At 42.5% G+C, this 19,904-nt stretch overlaps 1 protein-coding gene across 1 annotated transcript in view; it reads right to left on the bottom strand.

The window, feature by feature from the left end:
- LOC126456455 (uncharacterized) overlaps positions 1-19,904 on the bottom strand; it is a 478,332-nt gene that overhangs the window by 287,986 nt on the left and 170,442 nt on the right. Inside the window, exons 14-15 of the mRNA XM_050092205.1 lie at positions 15,078-15,211; positions 12,069-12,284 (exon numbers count right to left, since the gene is read on the bottom strand). Of these exons, the coding sequence (XP_049948162.1) occupies positions 12,069-12,284; positions 15,078-15,211 (350 nt within the window). The remainder of the gene's footprint in view (positions 1-12,068; positions 12,285-15,077; positions 15,212-19,904) is intronic.

The following is a 19,904-nucleotide window of genomic DNA, read 5'->3' as shown; positions in this document are numbered from 1 at the left end:
GGTCAAACACGCACACATCTTACTGTTCATGAGTAAGCAACTGAAACTTAAGCTATATTCGTGGATGCACGGTAGGTGTGCAGTTCGATTGTCGCTTAGGCACGAAAGTTTGTATCCTTATTTTAGATTCAGACACCTAGCGGCTCGTAAGAAAAACCGATACGTAACATTTGATTTTTCTTAGTTAACAATCGGATTACGTGTTGGGTTCGTATCTCCGTCACAGAACTTCACATCATGCACTTCATCTTTAAATGCATGCACACTTTGTTACTTCAGAATGGAGGTATATCAGACATCTTTCGTGGTTCGATAACAGGGACGAAAGGGTCTTGATAGGAGTCACGGTTTATTACAAAAACTGTCGTCTTTTATTTTCAAGTTTAGATTTGGTTACTGGTATTGGCCAAAATTTCGGTAATTCATGACTCTTCATGGCTAATCATCAATATGATGTGATTAGATTAGATTAGATTACATTAGATTAACTCTTGTTCCATAGATCATGAATACGACATTTCGTAATGATATGGAATGTGTCATTTTAATGAAAGATTTCTTTAAATACCTTGATTCAATTTCTTTACAACAATTTTTTACACTCTCTCTCATTGCTTTTTATTTCTCTCTCTCTCTCTCTCTCTCTCACACAAACACACACACACACACACACACACACACACACATTCTTTTTTATTTTTATTTGTATGTTGTGCTCGACTATCGGCGGGGCACGAAAACGCCTGTGAATGACTTTCTTACTTTTGAGTACACTTACGAAAGAAACAATGAGAGTTACTGATTTATGATGCTCAGTTTGCATTCAGTTCTGAGTATTATTAGTAACTACGCTCCAGTCCCTAAACCTAGTTACAGAAAGCGAATCAGACGCATTACGTATTCCAGGCCGTAGCAGCCGTGACTTGGAGACACCAGCTATGGTCACTTCCCAGACCGCTGTAGGATCACATCGGTTCGTCTTCTTCCTGCTGGTACTGTAACTGAGATTTGGCAACAAGGCAACGTATGTTTGGCAACTCTGTGATCGACGAGTTACTTCCTGGTGTGCACGGAATTAAGCCTCAAAGTTCACTTGATTTTACCTGTCATTTCCATTGAATAATCCGAGTTATTATCGCTTGCAGGGTAACAAAAGATTGAAAATTTACGGTTTCCAGCCCAGGAAAGTCGTTGCAGGTGGAAACCGCAACTAATCTCGACATTCAAATAGCGGTTTACGAGTTCTAGTTACTATTGCTCTCGTAATAGGAAGCTAAGACCCATACCTCCTCGCCAGCTCTGTGGTAACGTGCTGAGCTGTGAAAAAGCGTCTGTTACGGTTCGCAGTTCCGGTCTCACTGACTGTAACGTTTTTATCCCTTCTGTGAAAGAGCTACAAGCAGTCAGATCAAACATCAATAAGGAAATCGCAAGAAAATGCTTTCAGCTCATAGTGCAATGTTGAAAAACTTACAATGCTGCACAACAGGTAAGGCCTCTTTCCGCTGCTGACAAGCGAATTTTGGGTTTCTAGGAATACGTAACTATATTTATGAAATGCCACATTTGCATACCTCTTGAGTATGACACAGCATACCAATTAAACACAGACCCAATCAAAATCTAAGTGAGTAGTATTTTACTAATTCGTGTCGATAGAGGCATGCTTGTTTACAGATACTTTCGTCGTAAGGTTACCATGGTTAGTTTTATTTCATTTCTTATAATACAGTGCACAATTTTCGTAAGGTTTCCTTTAGTGTTGTTAAAACAATAGTAAACATGAGAGAGAAATTAATCATCAACGATATATGCGAATTCTCAGATGTGACCTATGACAGTCTGACAATGCACATGCAGTTTATTGATTACATGCATGTAGAAAACTTGTTCTGAGTTAAAGCTGTCAAACAAAGTTTGAAGAAGAATAAAATATCACTACCACACGACGGCTAATATAGAAAATACTTTTCTGACATATTATGGCACGATGCGCTCTCCCTGCACATCTTCGAGATGCATCTGCTGCCTGCTGTCTATTAAACCTGAATAGAACAAAATGTCACAGTAGTTAGCCCTTTTTCCACATGCGACTACTTTGGGTTGAGAAGTGAAGGGAATTATGTTCAAAGTTCCATTAGATTGATACCTTCAGCAGAGAGCAGAATTGCGTTTTAAAAAATGTAGCACTGAATGTATTCGAACTCGCGACATCTTATCTATGCTACAAGCTGACACGTAGCTACAGCAGCTCCAGAGCTCGGTAACTATTCCTCCAGAACTTTTGGATTCCACAGCACTGTCAGATTATGCATATGGCCAGGTCTTGACTTCTGAGAGACAAACAGTTACAGCTTTTCTTTTGGACTGAACGACGTTTTGTAGTAACAGATAGCGCAACAGAATAGCTCAAGTGGAAAGGAACACTTCCTATTTAAACTTCTGCATCCTACACTGTTGGCAGTTGTGTGTAGGTGGCAGTTACGTGATTTTATTTCTGTGATTACAAAATAGTCGAATGTATGCACTGGGTAGCCGAGGCAGCTAGTTCATGGTGATTCGGTCAACCAAGTAAATGAATTAACTGAACATGCTGCAAATTACTACAGGGAGCCTGTGTGTCAGAATTCTCATCCAGTGTGGCGCAACTGCGTTACGATAGAAAAATGACTCGCAGAGAAGAGGATTTCGTGGTCTGTTGGACGGATGGTAGGTTGTTATACCTCTGGTCTGGGTTCGATTCCCACTTCTGTCAATGATTTTAGATAGGGAGAGACAGATTCCATTCTCTCCTGGCTACACCAAGTGAGGAGATATAATGGCTGCGTGGTCTGAAAATTCACATTAAAGATGATATTCCTTCTTTACCAAGTAGGCGGTAGGTTGAACCACAATAAAGTCTGGAGTGGCGACATGTAGAAACTCTATCACCAGTAACCTTTCTTATACTAGTTATTTATTTCAAGTGACGACACAAACGCTATGTATGGTCACAGGACACTTATTCCATCTTTTATTTGAGCTTCTGTATGTCGATAAAATTGGTTCTAAACTGGGAATGCAACTCAGACCGCCCTTAACGCGGAATTTGATCCCTTCGTGGCAATACAGCTCGGCTACAATTTGTTGTTTGTTCAAAACTGCAGATTCCTCAACACCTTCACATATTACGCGTGAATGGGATCGAATCCTGGCCGGGCACTAAAGATTTAATTATGTATTATCAAGCTCTATCATGAGAACACCTATCTGCTGGTGGATAATAATTTTGATTTTTAATGTATTTTCATTCGTTGTCAACACTAACGATATCTGACGTTTTTAACTCCCAGTGAGACACAGAACTATTTGCGAGATGACTGTAAGTTCAAGATGCTATTCTGAGCAGCTGGTGGAGAAAAATTCGGTAGCTGACGTCTCTTTGTGTGTAGTCAACAACGATATGTGTGGGGCTCTATTCCCAGTGAGCGCTGAACTCTTCGTCATATTATTTCAGTTCGTCGTGTCATTTAATGTTCATACATATTCTCTACTAGCTGCTCGTGAATAACTTTAATTTTTAATGTCATTTTGTGTTAAATAGTTCAAATGGTTCAAATGGCTCTGAGCACTATGGGATTTAACTTCTAAGGTCATCAGTCCCCTAGAACTTAGAACTACTTAAACCTAACTAACCTAAGGACATCACTCACATCCATGCCCGAGGCAGGATTCGAACCTGCGATCGTAGCGGTCACGCGGTTCCAGACTGAAGCGCCTAGAACCGCACGGCCACACCGGCCGGCCCCCACCATCTGGTATCAATGCATTACCCTATCATCCATTATATATAATCATTTTCATAGTACACTTGATATTATAGATGAGTAGGACACAAGACAGGACATAGATAATGTCCGTTTGACGTCAACAGTGTGTAACATTTTACTTTTTTTGAATAGGACAATGTTCCTCTCCAATAAGTTTTAGAGTAGTTACAATAAGCTTACGCTGCATGAGAATTCGCTTGTATTTTTCAATATGTGGTCTGTTGTCGTTCGAAGGCCTTCCATAACATCGGCAACGTCGTGCAACTCCACCGAGGGCTGTCTGGAGTAGGGTGGAGATAGCAATGTGAAAGTTGCGAGCTGTCGAAGACGATCTTCATATTCCTAATGCGATTAGGACATCGTATACTCTTGACGACGTTTAGCACCTGTGCAGTCAGTCACCCAATTTCAGAATTCATTTTGAGTAATCCTGCTAAATTCCCTAAATATTGTCTTTTTATATTGATGAGTAATATGGATAGTCGTCACGTTCATGTGCCGTCTACAACGCAAATTTAATGTTACTATCCTAGGAACTAACCTGCAATACGTTTTGTATTTCATAATCGGAACTATCTGCATTAACCGTCATCAGAGCAATGTCAGGGAACAGAATGCAGCAGTGCCTTGCTACCTACTTGAGGACCTGCTTGAGTCGTGTTCTAAGGAAAGGGTAGTTGCTGGTTCACATTATATTACACTAGCGAGAAGTACCGACTTTTCCTTTTCTCTGCAAACATCCAGAACTAAATTCAGTAACTAAATGCTAAGAATATATTTGCATTGTGCCAACTCAAAGATCAATAGATATGGATATAGATATAGATACAGATTTTTATATTTAAAGCCATTCTCGTTCTGCGTTGGAATAAACATCGTTCATTATTTGCTTGTTCTTGTTACGATTGTTATTGTCATTCTCTCACTCGCAAGAGTTTTCGCATTCCTATTTGGTATCGATGCACATGAAGAGTGGCTATGAAAGAAGGGAATACTGAATGTTACGTCATGCAGAATACACTCATTTACTTCGGCTCCTTGTGATCTACGCTACAGGAGAAGTGAGATACATAAAGTTGACAGTGTGAGGACAGACCTGGTAGCACAACTGTGCAACTACACAGTGTTACCAGATAAAATGGTGCTGCGGAATCGACAGTGTAGTACGGACTTTGCCACAGTAGCAGACAGCTGGTAATTTAGGACCATGACCGTGGATTACACTTTGGTCAGTGCTGGTTAGAGTGCTGCAACTGTAAATGGAAGGCTTTGTTTGATAGTCTTATGCTGATGCTGTCTGAATAAATTATGCCATTGGATACAAAGCGGTTTAGTTTTGAGACCTAACCCACGAGGGGGGAAGGCACAGTGGTCTGCTTCAGGAATTCCAAGCAATAAAACACAAAAAACAACCCAGGAAGGGAGACATGGATTTGGAATCTGTTCATCGTTACGGGGTCAAACAAGAGGGTAACATTACTGAAACAATGATCGGGCTACTTAGTATATAATAGAGCATACAGATTTCAAGGAGGAAACGTATGAAGACGCAGACTTCCTCGTTATCAATATGTGCGGCATATCTTTCGTGTTAACGAAAGTAAATTCCCGCTTTACCTCTTCTTACGTGTCAAATGAAATGAATGCCATGAGGAATAGAATATTTGTTGACTGCGTCTCTTCTTGCTTCCATCCTTACCAACATATTTCTTCATTCTCGTGGTAATCATGACATTCTATGTGTATGCTGCAAAAGATTGCAAGTGGACAAATTCGACATCGAGGTGCAAAGCGTTATATTCAATTCGAATAAGCTTCCGGTGTATTTTTACTTCGTTTGTATTTTTAGATGATTATGAACGTTACGGAAAATTATCTCACGTGCTTTATGTTGAATGAGAAACATTGAATGATCCGTTTTGCTTTCCCTACGTTGAAATGATATAATGTCGGCGTCAACAGCCTTCTTCCACGCCGGAAGCTGAAACTTGTCTCATTCTGGATTAATGATAATTTAATGTCTCATATGTATACATAGCCCAGAAGGCGACGTCAGAAACCATCAGGGGAGAACGCCGCATAAAAACCAAACGTGCGCGCGCGTCTCCACTCTGAAGAACCGTATCGGAGAATCACGGCAAGCATTTCGCTGAAGAGCTGCCTCGTCAGAGAGCCTAGAAATGGCAGCGTCGTAGCAAGTATTTGTCAACACTCTGATAGTGCATTTACTTCCGGGTGTAGGTCGGCGTTACCTCGCTAAATTCACTTGACATTCGTTTTCCACATCGAAGACTCGTACGATATAATCCACTGCAAGATGACACAATTAGAAAGTATATTTAATTTCTGGACTCCAAGAACGGCGTTCTTCACATAAGTAACACCTGTTTGTGTGTGCATTCGGGAGGACGACGGTGCAATCCCGCGCCCGGCATTCCTGATTTAGGTTTTCAATGATTTCCCTAAATCGCTTCAGGCAAATGCCGGGATGGTTCCTTAGGAAGGGCACGGCCGATTTCCTTCCCCATCCTTCCCTAATCCGAGCTTGTGCTCCGTCTCTAATGACATCGTTGTCGACGGGACGTTAAAACAGTAATCTCCACCTCCTCTGTTCGTGTGTTTAAGGTTGCGTTTTGAGGCTCAGGCAACATCGCAGTGACTATATTCCGCCTCTGGCCGCCAGTGTGTCGTTAGCTCAGAGGTTCCCTTGTGCGTTGCAGTGCTTGTACTATAAGACATAGCAGTTCGAATCACGGTAGAAGCCGCTGAGTACAACCTTTTATTTTCCATTTTAATTAATGGAGTTGCAAACTGCTAGTAAAAATTTCTTATGAGAAATCTGAAGAATGCCTTTAAACATCAATCTTCGTCCGATTTCGACTTAGTACATTAAGTTAATATCATGGATTTCTGCTTTGAGAATTCCAAGGTGCTTCACTGTAAAATAGACCCTGAATAGATTCAAACCGACTGTCAACGATATAAATTTGAGCTTTGTTCGTCATATAGGTCTAACATGTCAGAAGGTTGTTTATGAAGTGCACATGTTCATTAATGTAGTTCCCTTCTTCTAAATTTTTGCAATAGCATTTAACTGTAGACGTTTTCTAACACCGGCGTTAGCAATTCCTTTCCGTTCTCTGAAACCTTCAAAACGACAAATTTTTCTGGTTTAAATCTGATGACCTTAACTATCACTCCCGATCAACAATAAATACTTCATGAACCCATACATGGAACTCCAAATGTGCAGTGTTCCTGCACTGCTACAGAGCATGCATTGCAAGGTATTCACACAGTTTATCGCATAGACTTACCATAAGGAATGAAACAAGAACTGTAATACACTTTACACCACAGACGCTCACTCTGGCTTGACGAAAACATCCAAACATTGACCAAAAGTTGCACAAATAATTGAGTTTGAAAGGAAAAGAAACGAGGTATGAAGCATTTATAAATTCATCGAATGTAGTGAGGTGGTTTAATTTCGTCCCAGTCTATAAAATTAATTTCGGGCCATACTCAGCTCTTGCCGATTAATGTAATATAATACCCGCCTACTAATCAGGGCGTCTGTCTCCGTTGCTTTTGAGCGTGAATGGAAATTGTAGAAATTTTCTGTGGAGCAACATTTAATAATAAAGCATTTTAAATGATCAAAAGCGATGAGCGGTAGCAGGCGCTTTCGATAAAGAACGGGGGAGTGCAGCGCCGCTGCTGTCGCCATGGCCGCTGCCAGTAGCCAGCAAATGGATCCCGGAGCTTTGCCGCATACGGCGTCCAGAGGAGGACAGTCTGCAGGAAATCTGCCGCAAAATCGTTACTGGATAAAATTTTGATATCGGTGTGTCACAAAGCGAAATAGATTGAATCTGCGCTACCATTACATTCACGTCTTCAGCATTCAGACAGAAGAGGCTATAAAAATATTTTATGCCAGCTGCTCTCGATCCACTGACATTATGAACAGAAACAACGCACGCTACCGCTAGACCACAAGCGTAATCAGACTAGAGTTTCTCTATCATGGGACAAGTTTTCCTCCAGGAAGTGCCGCAGTCTACAGTGTTGCCAGATTGTGCAGATAACCGGACTTAGAGAATTAGCGAGTTGGCCAGTTTTTTTGTCCCATGTCGCGATCGGCGCGGACTTAGCCTCTGAAGCGGCCGGCCGCCGGTCAAGTTTTATGTCAAAGAGTGTACATAATAATCTTAGACTTTCAGTATTAAATGACACAGAAACTTAATTAAATTTCGAAGGTCGAATTTCCGAAAGATTTCTAGAAATTTTACGGCAGCACTATTGCATCTGTGCAAGAGGAGATATATGCGTCATAAATTGAAACACACAACTTTCACTGTTCTAATAACTGATCATTTTATGGCGCCACTCCACGCCCTTATTCAACAGACGACAAATTTCCTCCCATCTAAAGTGTTTGCTAGTATTTATTCTGCAGGAAAGTGAGATATTTGTCAGCTTTGAACACAATAGGTCATAACTGCATTTTCGGCTTCTCTCTTGTTAAAATCACACAATCTAAATAAGTGCCTTCAGTCACAAAAATGTCTTATTTCCATGTTCTTGTCTATGCGTAATATTACTCTATTCCGTTTTCAATATGGTTTAGTTTTTAAAGTTGCGTTATTAACCATAGAGATTCGTGTAAGTATGGTAGGGAGGTAGTGATCAAAAGTATGACTGCATTCTTTGTTCATCGCAGCCTTAATAGGGAAGTTTTCAAGTTATTTAATTTTATAGCTAAGAGTATGGACGAAATCTTCTTACGAACATGAATGTTATTTTCACCGCAAGTGTTGTAAATTTTGGTTTGGCTTACACTTCTGTGGGGGAGTCTTATTTTCTTTGTTTCTTTTCTTCCACTGCAAACTGCTGTTGATGAGGAGATCCTCGTTTCCATTTAGTTTAATGGTTAATAAGTATCATAATATGCAGCCTGTATTCGACTATTTTCCATCAACACGTGTTTCACTGTACATGTGCTACGCGACATACTGTCCTGAAAAATATTATGATGTTAACAGCCCTTTTGTCGTCTAGGAGTGGTGACTAGCATGAGAAAGCGGTGACATGTAGAAGCAAGCGTTACTCTGTATCGCCTGGAACAGTTACAACCAAACTTCGTAAGGTTTTGAGATAGTAAATAAAAAAATAACACAGGGATAAAATATGCCGACTTCCCCGTAGACGACGTGGGGACAATAAGGGGATGAAATGTAAAAATAAGCGTGATTCTGGTACGACGGATAATTTCAATCGAAATTAATTCTCAAATTACTCAAAGCTAATTCACGTGTTAGGGTGATATGCTCCTAGCAGCCTTAGAGCTGTCGCTGGCAAAGAGTGACAGTGAACCCCCAGCAGCTCAGTCTATCAAACTTAGCATAATATGACACACCATTTGGAAATAAAAGTGATTGTGTTAGAAACCTGTAGCATACCTTGGAGAGATAGGGATATGAGAGGATGCTGCATTCAAATTTAGTATTCAATATCTATTGAGAATTATGAACATTTTACTTTATAATTTGAAACCACTACTTATATATTTTTTAAAATTGAAGTAAAATTACATAGATTTTACATAGTGGATAGACTGTCCTGTCTAACAGAATATTGTAAATGAGTAACCTATCAAATCTACCGTCTAAATCTAATTATAAGCCACGTGGCTGTCCAAAAAATAATAGACAAAGGAAGTTTACTACATTGTAATCCACCTTATGATACAGCCTCCAAATATTCGTATGCTTTTCAGTTGGTCCGTCAACCACAACAGTGGAAGTCATGATCTTCGAATTAAATCACGAAACATGGAGTGGATTGTGAATGGTGGGAGGGAGTTGACAAGATGAGATTCATAGCTCCTAAAGTTTTGTTTCAGTGTGGGTTCACTGCCTCTAAATGTTTTACAAAGGAAAACATGGTCCGTTGCAGGCTGTACGTTAACGTTATTCATTTAATTTGTGCAGTTAGCTAGTTTCGAGACTACATCCTTTTCAAGTACATGTATGACAAATTTATGTACATCATGTTTTACATTATGTAAATATAAATATCGAATTCATCTTACACATACGGGGTGTAAAAAAAGTCTCTCCGCAGTGCCATACGATTTTTAGCCGCGCGTGCCGTATGATTGTTCGCCTGCCTGGGTTACTGCCCTTCAAGTGGACTCTCACAACATTCCACTGTTTCGTTTATCTCAGCCAGCGTCAGTAGTATCGTTGGTGTGTGTCGTTACGCGTTGACGTGAACGTTTAAGTTTAGCTCCTTTGCTCATTTGTTTCGTTTTTGTCTCTGTTAAAAATGCTAACCATTGAAGAATGTGTGTTTTTAGTCGAACAAGTGTTGAAAGCTGGCGGTAAATACACAGTTTCAGTTAGTCACACATTTAATTCAGTTTTCTCAGAGACAACACTCCCACACCGCGATACTGTGCGAGATTTGATTAACAAATTTCGAAGTACGGGTTCAGTGACAGATTCACCGAGAAGTGGTCGTCCTAGCGCTTTGTATGAGGATAAACTACTCAATATTTCCGATAAAATGTCCATGAGTGCGAAAAAGTCAGTAAAAAACTCGTCCAGGAAATCGATGTTAGTGTCGGAACGGACCAGACAGCTGTAAGGAAAAAATTAGAACTTTTACCATACAAAGTGACAGTTGTGCAAAAACCGAAAATACTGATCATGGCAAGAGACTGCATTATTGTCAATGGTTAAAAAATTTCGTTCAACAAAATGGAAGGGATATTCTTAACGAAACGTTTTTCACTGATGAGGCGTGGTTTCATTCATCCGGGTTCATGAACTCGCAAAATTCTCGTATGTGGAGTACTGAAAATCCATTGTGTATTCCTCAGGAACCACTTCGTTCTGTGAAAATAGGAGTTTGGATTGCAATTTCTGGACGTCGGCTTGTGGATCCCATATTTTTCAACGAAACAATAAACGCACAACGATACTGCAGTGATATTCTGTACCCATCCATACGAGAGCATGTGTTAAGTGAAATACTGAACGGTTATTTTCAACATGATGGTGCAACCGCCGTACAGCTCGCGTTTCGATGTCGTTGCTTGCTGATGTTTTTGGTGATCGCACGATTTCACAGGGACTTTGTCCTCCACGATCGCCTGACCTAACACCACCAAACTTTTTCTTCTGGGCTGCAGCGAAAGTAACTGTCTATAAAAACCGTCCAAAATCCATCGATGAATTGAAAACTGCAATATCCACTTTCCCTGCTTCTGATACAGAAGAAACGTTACAGCTTGTGTTTAGAAACATGATTAGACGAATTGAATTGTGTATTCAACAACAGAGGGGAAACTTTCAACATTTAATGCGAAAATTTGTAATTAAAAAAGAATATTCAATAAATTAATAACTTTTATTTCAATGAGTTTCATTTCGGTATATTCACTGCGGCATACGGCACGCGAGGCTAACAATCATACGGCATTGCGGAGAGACTTTTTGAACGCCCCGTACATGGCTACAGGACATAATACTTAGATACATGCGGAGAGAATCTAAATAATTATGCTACACTATCACATGTCACACAATAATAGCTGCAGTACTCGAAGTTACATCTAGCAGTTACTATAGTTGTAGTACATGTAGTTACAGCTACTATTACGTGACATGTGATGGTGCAGCATTATCATTTGGATTCTATCCACAGGTATTTCTGGAGTATGACGTGTAGCCATGTATACATAACATGTAACCAATATTTACAGAATGTAAAACGTGATGTGCGTAAGGTGGTGTCACTCATGTGTTTGAAAATGATGCAGTCTCGAAATTAGCTAATTGCACAAATTGAAAAAAGAAGATTGATATACACAGCCTACATCGCACCGTGTTTTCATTTGTAAAATCCAATGATGATAGGTGTAGTTTTGGTTGCTGCAGGAAACTGTACCGTACGAAGTGGCGACCGTGCCGGGAGCTACCGACCTGCCGGAGGAGCTGCTGCTCTCGTCGCTGGGGCTGTTGGCCATGAGGCGCAGCGCCCCGTAGCCCATGTCGACGGAGACGCGCGGCGTCGACGAGCCGGCGCGCGTCGCGTCCGCGTCGCCGTTGTCCTCGCTGTCGACGAGCGGCGTGGGCGTCGTGGTCGTCTGCAGCTCGGAGGAGGTCTCCTCGGCGGCGGCGGGCACGCTGTACAGCGAGGAGCCGCTCTCGAACGAGCTGCCGTCGCCCTCGCCGCGCCGGCCCGCGCCCGCCCCCGCCGCCCCCACGCCGCCGGGGGCGGACACGGGCGTGCCCACCGGCCACGCCACGTAGCCCGCCGTGTCGGTGTGCGAGTTGCCGTCCGCCGTCACGTAGTCCTCGCTCGTCTCCGACAGGTCGGTGTTGGTGCGGCCAGAGTCGGTGCGGGCCAGCTCCGAGCTGGTCGTTGTCGTCGTCGTGTTCGTCATCGTAGTGTTGCCAGTCCCTGCGTTAACACATTAACGGGTTTCAACTTACAGCGCAGCAGAAATGACCTAATGAACTCCACATCATGCTTCTATTTTGAGGACTATATGCGAAAAGCATGTTTTTCTTTTCGTCGCGGAAATTTCATCTCACTGAATTTATCTTTCTTATTACCATAATGACCGATCAAAAAGTCTGAGGCCGTTGCTGCACCGCATATGTAACGTAGCGCGACTCTTTACGTACTATTCGAATATATAATTAAAATGGCGGCTCCTATTTAAAAAAACGCAGTTGATATCCTTTTGACCTATGGCAGCGCCATCTAGCGGGCCAACCATAGCGCCATTTGGTTTCCCCCTTCAAGCTATACAAGTTTCGTTCTTTGTAGTTTTCTCGTTTGACGCTTATTTCGTGAGATATTTGGCCCGGTCACGATCAATGGAACACCCTGTATTGCACAGTTCTAAGGATTGTGCAAATTTATCCTGCGCACATCAAAAGATGATTGCATGTGTAGCCTCCTTACGACGACTCTTGACCAGCCCAGGTGCGTGGTCCGAATCTCGGTCTGGCGCACTACGGTCTGCCAAAAAGTTTGAAATCAGCGTATATTCTGATACAGAGTGAAGAGGTCTACATCTAAGCTACTTCTAGATACAAACTTAGCATGCCACCGTTTGGTGCATGGCGGAGAATACTTTATACCACTACTAGTTGTTTCGTTTCCTGTCCTACTCGTAAGCGGAGACGAAAAACGAGTGTTTAGGTGTATGTGCTTCCGTACGAGTAGTAATTTCACTTATCTTATGTTCGTGTTCCTTGCGCGAAATGTATGTTGTTGGCAGCAGAATCGTACAATGCCGGTTCTCTAAATTTTCGCAACAGTGTTCCGTGAAAAGAACTTTCCTCCCTCAGGCATTTCCATTTGATTTAGCGAAGCATATCCATTGTGCCCATTGGGCACCATGAACCGGCAGTATACCGGTGCACTGTTCGAGCATATACATAATGTTTGCGTGTTGATCGAACCTGCTGGTAAAAAATCTAGCAGCCCGTCTCTGAATCACTTCGATGTCTTCTTTTAATCCGACGTGGTTAGTTGGTTGATTTGGGAGAGGGGACCCAACAGTTAGGTCATCAGTCCCACCGGATTAGTGAAGGACGGGGAAGGAAGTCGGCCGTGCGCTTTCAAAGGAACTATTCCGGAGTTTGCCTGAAACGCTTTGAGGGAAATCACGGGACACCTAAATCAGGATGGTCGGAAGCGGGTTTGAACCGTCGTCCTCCCGAATGCGAATCCAGTGCGCTAGCCACTGCGCCACCTCGCTCTGTTCCGACCTGGTGCGGATCCCAAACACTCGAGCATTACTCAAGAATTGGTCGCATTAGTGTTCTACACGCGGCCTCCTTTACAGATAATCCACAGTTTCCTAACATTCTCCAAATAAACCGAAGTCGACCATTCGCCTTTTTTACGTGTTCGTTCCATTTCATGTAGCTTTGCAACGTTACAGCTGGATATCTAATCGACGTGACTGTATCAAGCAGCACACTGCTAATGCTGTATTGAAGCACTACAGGATTGCTTTGTCCTCTTATTCTCATCAACTGTCCTATTTGTAATTTAAAATAAGCTGCCATTCATCAAATCGAATACAAATTTTGTCTTAATCATCTTATGTCCGGCTACACTCACTCAAAGACAATATTTTCCCGTATACTACAGCACATCACTATACAATCAATGCTCGCTGCTCACCCTATCCATAGGATTATTTATCTATCCAGGTTGTCCCAGGAGGAATGATCAATATTCAGGGACTTGAAAAGGACGATCATCCGAAGCAAACAAGTCTAGTAGACATAGGCACATCTTTATCTTCGATGTTGCGTAACAAATTGCTTCTTATGCAAGCTCTTTGCTTTCCATATTTTAGTAGGAATTATAGAGGAAAGCAAGGCAACGTTGTCTAATAAATATGGTCAATAAATTGTACATCTTAAGAGTAATCAGCACTTGTTCAGTAGAAGGAATGAGTTTCACCGTAGCTAAGATGAAAAAGTGCTCATATCTGTAAAGGTAGACACATTAGAGCCCACTTTTACTGAACATTTTTATTTTGTTTTGGCCCATACTGCACCTTTCAAATTATGGAAAACAAAGAGCTTGTAGTAGAACAGATTTGTAGCGCAGTATCGAAGGTGAGGAAGTGCTTGCAGCTCTTAAGGTACGGGCTTTAGATTCCACGTTTACTAGACTTTTTGGCTTCGAATGATTGTTCCTGTCATAACACTGAATACTGACCGTTCCTCCTGGGACACCCTGTACAGAGAACAAGAACGGTTCTATCACACTTCCTTAGGTACTGTGCTAACGAACCCTTGTGGCTGATGAACATTGGCCATCGAGAACAGTGTACTGGGTTTTATTACTTAAAAAATCTTCGAGCCATTCAAATATCTGGTAACCTATTCCTTATGCTCGTACCTTCGTTAACAGTCTGCAGTGGGCCATCCTATCAAATCCTTACCGGAAATTTAGAAATATTAAATCTGCCTGTGGTCCTTCATCCGAGATTCTATCGAGTCAGGAGACACGCCAAACTGTTCCATTCGCCTTGGTAGCAGGAGCACTTTCTCTCCAACACAGAATCTAATTCAGCTGCTCATGAGCGTATTTCTGTTTAGTGCTGAAGTTCTGCAACCATCATGGACGGCACACTATTTAACACAATCCCGTTCATACGCTCTGCGACGCTGGGCGCTGGATTAGTGACCAGTTGCGGGCGACGACGCGAGCGCGACTGACCTGTGCCGTTCCTGGAGAAGCGGTCGCAGGACTCCAGAGAGGAGGCGGCGGAGGCCTCTGAGGTGCGGTGTCCCAGTGGGCTGCGGCTGCGGCGGGGCGACAGGCCTGCCGAGTCCTGAGAGTAGCGCTCCAGCCTGCAACACCGCACAGGCACTGACCTGTTCATCACACACTCGCTATTCCAGTCCAAAAGAACAAAAATTATACACACAATCAAAGGGAGCATTTCCACTTTTTAACCAAGTAACAAACACAAACAATCATTTTTGTTTACACACTGAAGCGCCAAAGAAACTGGTATAGGCATACGTATCCAAATACAGAGATATGTAAACAAGCAGAATACGATGCTCCAGTCGGCAACGCCTATATAAAACAACAAGTGCTTGGCGCAGTTGTTAAATCGGTTACTGCTGCTACAACGGCACGTTATCAAGATTTAAGTGAGTTTGAACGTGGTGTTATAGTCGGCGCACGAGCGATGGGATACAGCATCTCCGAGGTAGCAATGAAGTGGGGATTTTCCCGTACGGCCGTTTGACGTGAATGTCAGGAAACCGGTGAAGCTTCAAATCTCCGACATCGTCGCGGCCGGAAAAAGATCCTGCAAGAACGGGACCAATGACGAATCGTTCAGTGTGACAGAAGTGCAACTCTTCCGAAAATTGCTGCAGATTTCAATGCTGGGACATCAACAAGTGTCAGTATGCGAACCATTCAACGAAACATCATCGATATGGGGTTTCGGAGCGGAAAGCCCACTCGTGTACCCTTGATGACTGCTCGACACAAAGCTTTATGCCTCGCCTGGGCCCGTTAACATCGACATTGGACCGCTGAAGACTGCAAACATGTTGGCTGGTCCGACGAGTCTCGTTTCAAATTGTATCGAGCGATTGAACGTGTACGGATGTGGAGACATCCTTATGAATCCATGGACCCTGCATGCCATCAGGGGACTGTTCAACCTGGTGGAGGTTCTGTAATGGTGTTGGACGTGTGCAGTTGAGTGATATGGGACCCCTGGCACGTCTAGTTACGACTCTGAGAGGTGACACGTACGTAAGCCTCCTGTCTGATCACCTGCGTCCATTCATGTTCGTTGTACATTCCGACGGACTTGGGCAATTCCAGCAGGAGAATACGACACCCCACACTTCCAGAATTGCTCCAGAGTGGCTCCAGGAACACTCTTCTGAGTTTAAACACTTCAGCTAGTCACCAAACTGTCCAGACATGAATATTATTGACCATGTCTGGGACGCCTTGCAACATGCAGTTCAGAAAAGATTTCCACCATCTCGTGCTCTTAAGGATTTACGAACAGCTTTGAAAGATTCATGGTGTCAGTTCCCTGCAGCACTACTTCAGACATTAGTTGAGTCCATGACACGTCGTGTTGCGGCACTTCTGCGTGCTCGCGGTGGCCCTGCTTGATAATAGGCATGTGTACCAGTTTCTTTGGCTCTTCAGTGTATAAAGCATGTAATCCTGCGTGGCTGAGTAGTTTCGAGTTGACGATGTCATCAGAATGCATAGCAGTAGGGGAGAAGGAACACCCACTGGCAAAGCAAACAGAAGATAGGTATAAAGAAATGCGGTGCCTCCAAATACGTAGACGAAAAGAAACGGAGAAAACTGGTACTGCTGGAGAGATTCAGCTGAAACTATGGCTCCCCAACAGAAGAAGAAAAAGAGGACAGCAACAGTATAAGGCAAGAAGTGGTCGCGATGTTCAACAGGGATTGAAATGCCACAGGTTATAGGATCTTCGTTTATGACACTAGTTGGATTTCGATTACGAGATGTTGAATTGTACAGTTACTATTCTCATGATTGCTAAACTCGTAGGTAGAAGAAGTTGTACACAATATGCATATCCGATGACCCAAGAGAAGACAGAATCAAAAAGAATCAATATATTCAGTGTACTGTGGCGTCAGTGTAGATAAACTTTCCAATCATTAAATCAGATATACCAAACTTTTGTTTAAAAAAGCGGGAGAAAAGAAAGAACGAAAAAAGAAAAATGTTGTCAGTGCGGTTATCTGCCATGTAGAGGATCAGGGTTCAATTCCCGGTGCCGCCAGCAATTTTTACTTGGTGCGGGGGGGGGGGGGGGGGAGGGGGGGTCTGGACTGGGGTCCACTCGCCTTATATTGCCAATTGAGTACCTGCTCGACCGAGTGGTAGCGGCACCAGAGCTGCTAAAACGACAAATGACGCCAATGCAAAGGATGACATGGAGGTCAGTCGGTCCGTGTCAGCCTGTCCCTGATCACAATGGCGGTACTTGTACAGAGTGTCCCAGGAGGAATGGTCAGTATTCAGGAATTTAACAGGAACTGTCTTTGAAGCAAAAAATTAGTATGTCCTATTCCTAATAGTTTCCGAGATAGAACACATTAAAATACACATTGTTATTCTGCATTATTCAACACACTGACCAATTTAAACATGTACAACAGTAGTTAGTAAACATTACAACATTCGTTTTACAAAGTATCGAATGAAAGATACGTATTCAACTTAAGCATTATCGTACACGTCACTAGTTGCACCTTTGTGTGTTGCTGTTCCTGCACAGGCTGTTCAACTATAGGTTCAGAAGAAAAATGGAAACTCGAAAGAATACCCTTTTCACACAATGGCTGAAAACTCTAGCAAACACACTACGATCAGGTAATCAACGTGTCGGAAAGCACCGATATTATTCTTCAACATCACCAGGAGCACAAACATTCCAGAAAACATGAACATACGCAATATCAACATATTCTTCGTTGACGTAGATATGTGGCATTTTGGCCAGCGCGCTTACAAATACAGTTAACCGATGCTTCTCTCTGATACACTCTCAATCCCTCGCACTATTTCAGTCACAACACACCATGGGCTAGTGCGCCTTCAATGGGCTGATTTAAGGGCAGACAGACATTACAAACAAAGAGATTAAAAGAAAGGAGCTAGCTGCTATAGAATAAAACATCAAAGAGGTTTAGTGAAAGAGACGCATACATGTTCGCCACTAGCCGGAAAAAAATGCTCATTACATATGTTCTATCTCGAAAAACCATTCGGAATAGGGTATATGTCCAAATGGAGTTTTTTGCTTCAAATGAGCGTAGCTGTCATATCCCTGAATATTGATAATTCCCGGGGCATCCTGTATATTTTATTATATAAAGGATATAAAATTCAGTTTTCTTTCTCAATTTTTAGCATAAATTGTTAGAAACGTTAGTAATGTTGCATGGAGGTGGGATGCAATTTAATGGGCATAGAAAGGAATACGTTGGAAAGACTGACTAGAAGAAGGGAGAGGAAGACATGTGATGACATCAGGGAATAGTTTCCACGGATCTGTAGAGGCCAAACACTGTAGAAGAATACAGAGATTGGATGATATCGAGCTAATAGTAGAGGACTTTGGGTGCCAGTGCTGTTCGGAGACGAGGGCTTTGGACCAGGAGAGGGACACATGGCAGGCTGCACCAACCACTAGGAAGACTGATGACCTAAAGAGACTACTTTTGCGTCTGCACTGGAATGGCGATTATTGACAAGCCTCCGTGCGAGCTCGAATCTCTCTGATCTTGCCTTCGTGGTCGAATATGGTGGTGGGGAGGGGGGGGGGGCAGCAATAGACTGGCTGACTCCTCTAGGAACGTACGCTCCCGAAATTTTAACAGTAAACCACTCCGTGACGAACCGCGCTTTTGGACGGTCTATCAATTGATTTTGGTGAGCATCTCAGTGACATTTTCACACACTTACTAAACGAACCTGTGGCAAACCGCGCTGCTCTTCTTAGCATTATATATGTTTAAACTGTTAGTCCTATCAAGTCAGCGTCCCAGACTGACAAAAAATACTCAAGTATCGGTTGAACTATAATTTTATAAACTACCTCTTCCTTCGTGGATGGGCTACACGTCCTGCGAATTTTTCCAATGAATCTCAATCTGGAATCTGCCTTACCTGCGACTCCTCTTTAAATCACTCCTTACGCAAACTCCCAGATATGTTATGTATGTGACTGCTCTCAGTAATTGTTTGTCAATCGTGCAATCATATAGCAATGAGTATTTCCGCCTGTTTACGCGCAGTACGTAACATTTCATTATGATGAGAGCTGACAATCTCTGCACCAAGCATCGATCCTCTGCAGGTCTTGTTGCATTTCGTAACAATTTTCTAGCTTGCATCTTCTCTATCTGCAACAGCACCATATGTGAACACCCAAATGGAGTTTCCACCGTCACTCAATAGGACATTTATATACATTGTCAACAGTAACGATCCTGTAACACTTCCGCGCGGTACGCTCGAAATTACTTTTACACCAGTAGATTACTTTCCATTTAAACAGACATACTGTGTACTGTTTGCTAAGTACTCTACAATACAGTCTAAAAGTTTGTGTGATATTCCGTACTCTCGTATTTTGTTCGTTATGGTAAAGCATGGATCTGTATCAAATGATTTCCAGAAGTCATAGAATATCGCATTAACTTGGGAGCATGTAGCTACTGCCTTCTGGATCTCGCGAACAAATACGGTCGTTGTTTATGGACTCCATATTGATAACTGTAGACGAGATTTTCGTACTCCAGAAAGGTAAAAAACGCGACAGTAGTAGGTGCTCCTATATTCTACAGCAGGCTAAAGTCAGCGATGTAGGCCCACAGTTATGAGATTGTGTTCGACGATCCCTCTTGGAAAAGGGAATGATTCGTCATTTTTCAGTCACTCCAAACGCTTCGTTCCTCCAGCCACCTACGGTAAATGGCTGCTAAAAGAGGTACAAGTTCTTTTGTATACTGC

This window comes from Schistocerca serialis, chromosome 2 (assembly GCF_023864345.2).
Source record: "Schistocerca serialis cubense isolate TAMUIC-IGC-003099 chromosome 2, iqSchSeri2.2, whole genome shotgun sequence".
Classification (NCBI taxonomy): Eukaryota; Metazoa; Arthropoda; class Insecta; order Orthoptera; family Acrididae; genus Schistocerca; species Schistocerca serialis.
The sequence above is the reverse complement of the archived record's forward strand: the minus strand, read 5'-3'. Positions and strand labels throughout refer to the sequence as shown.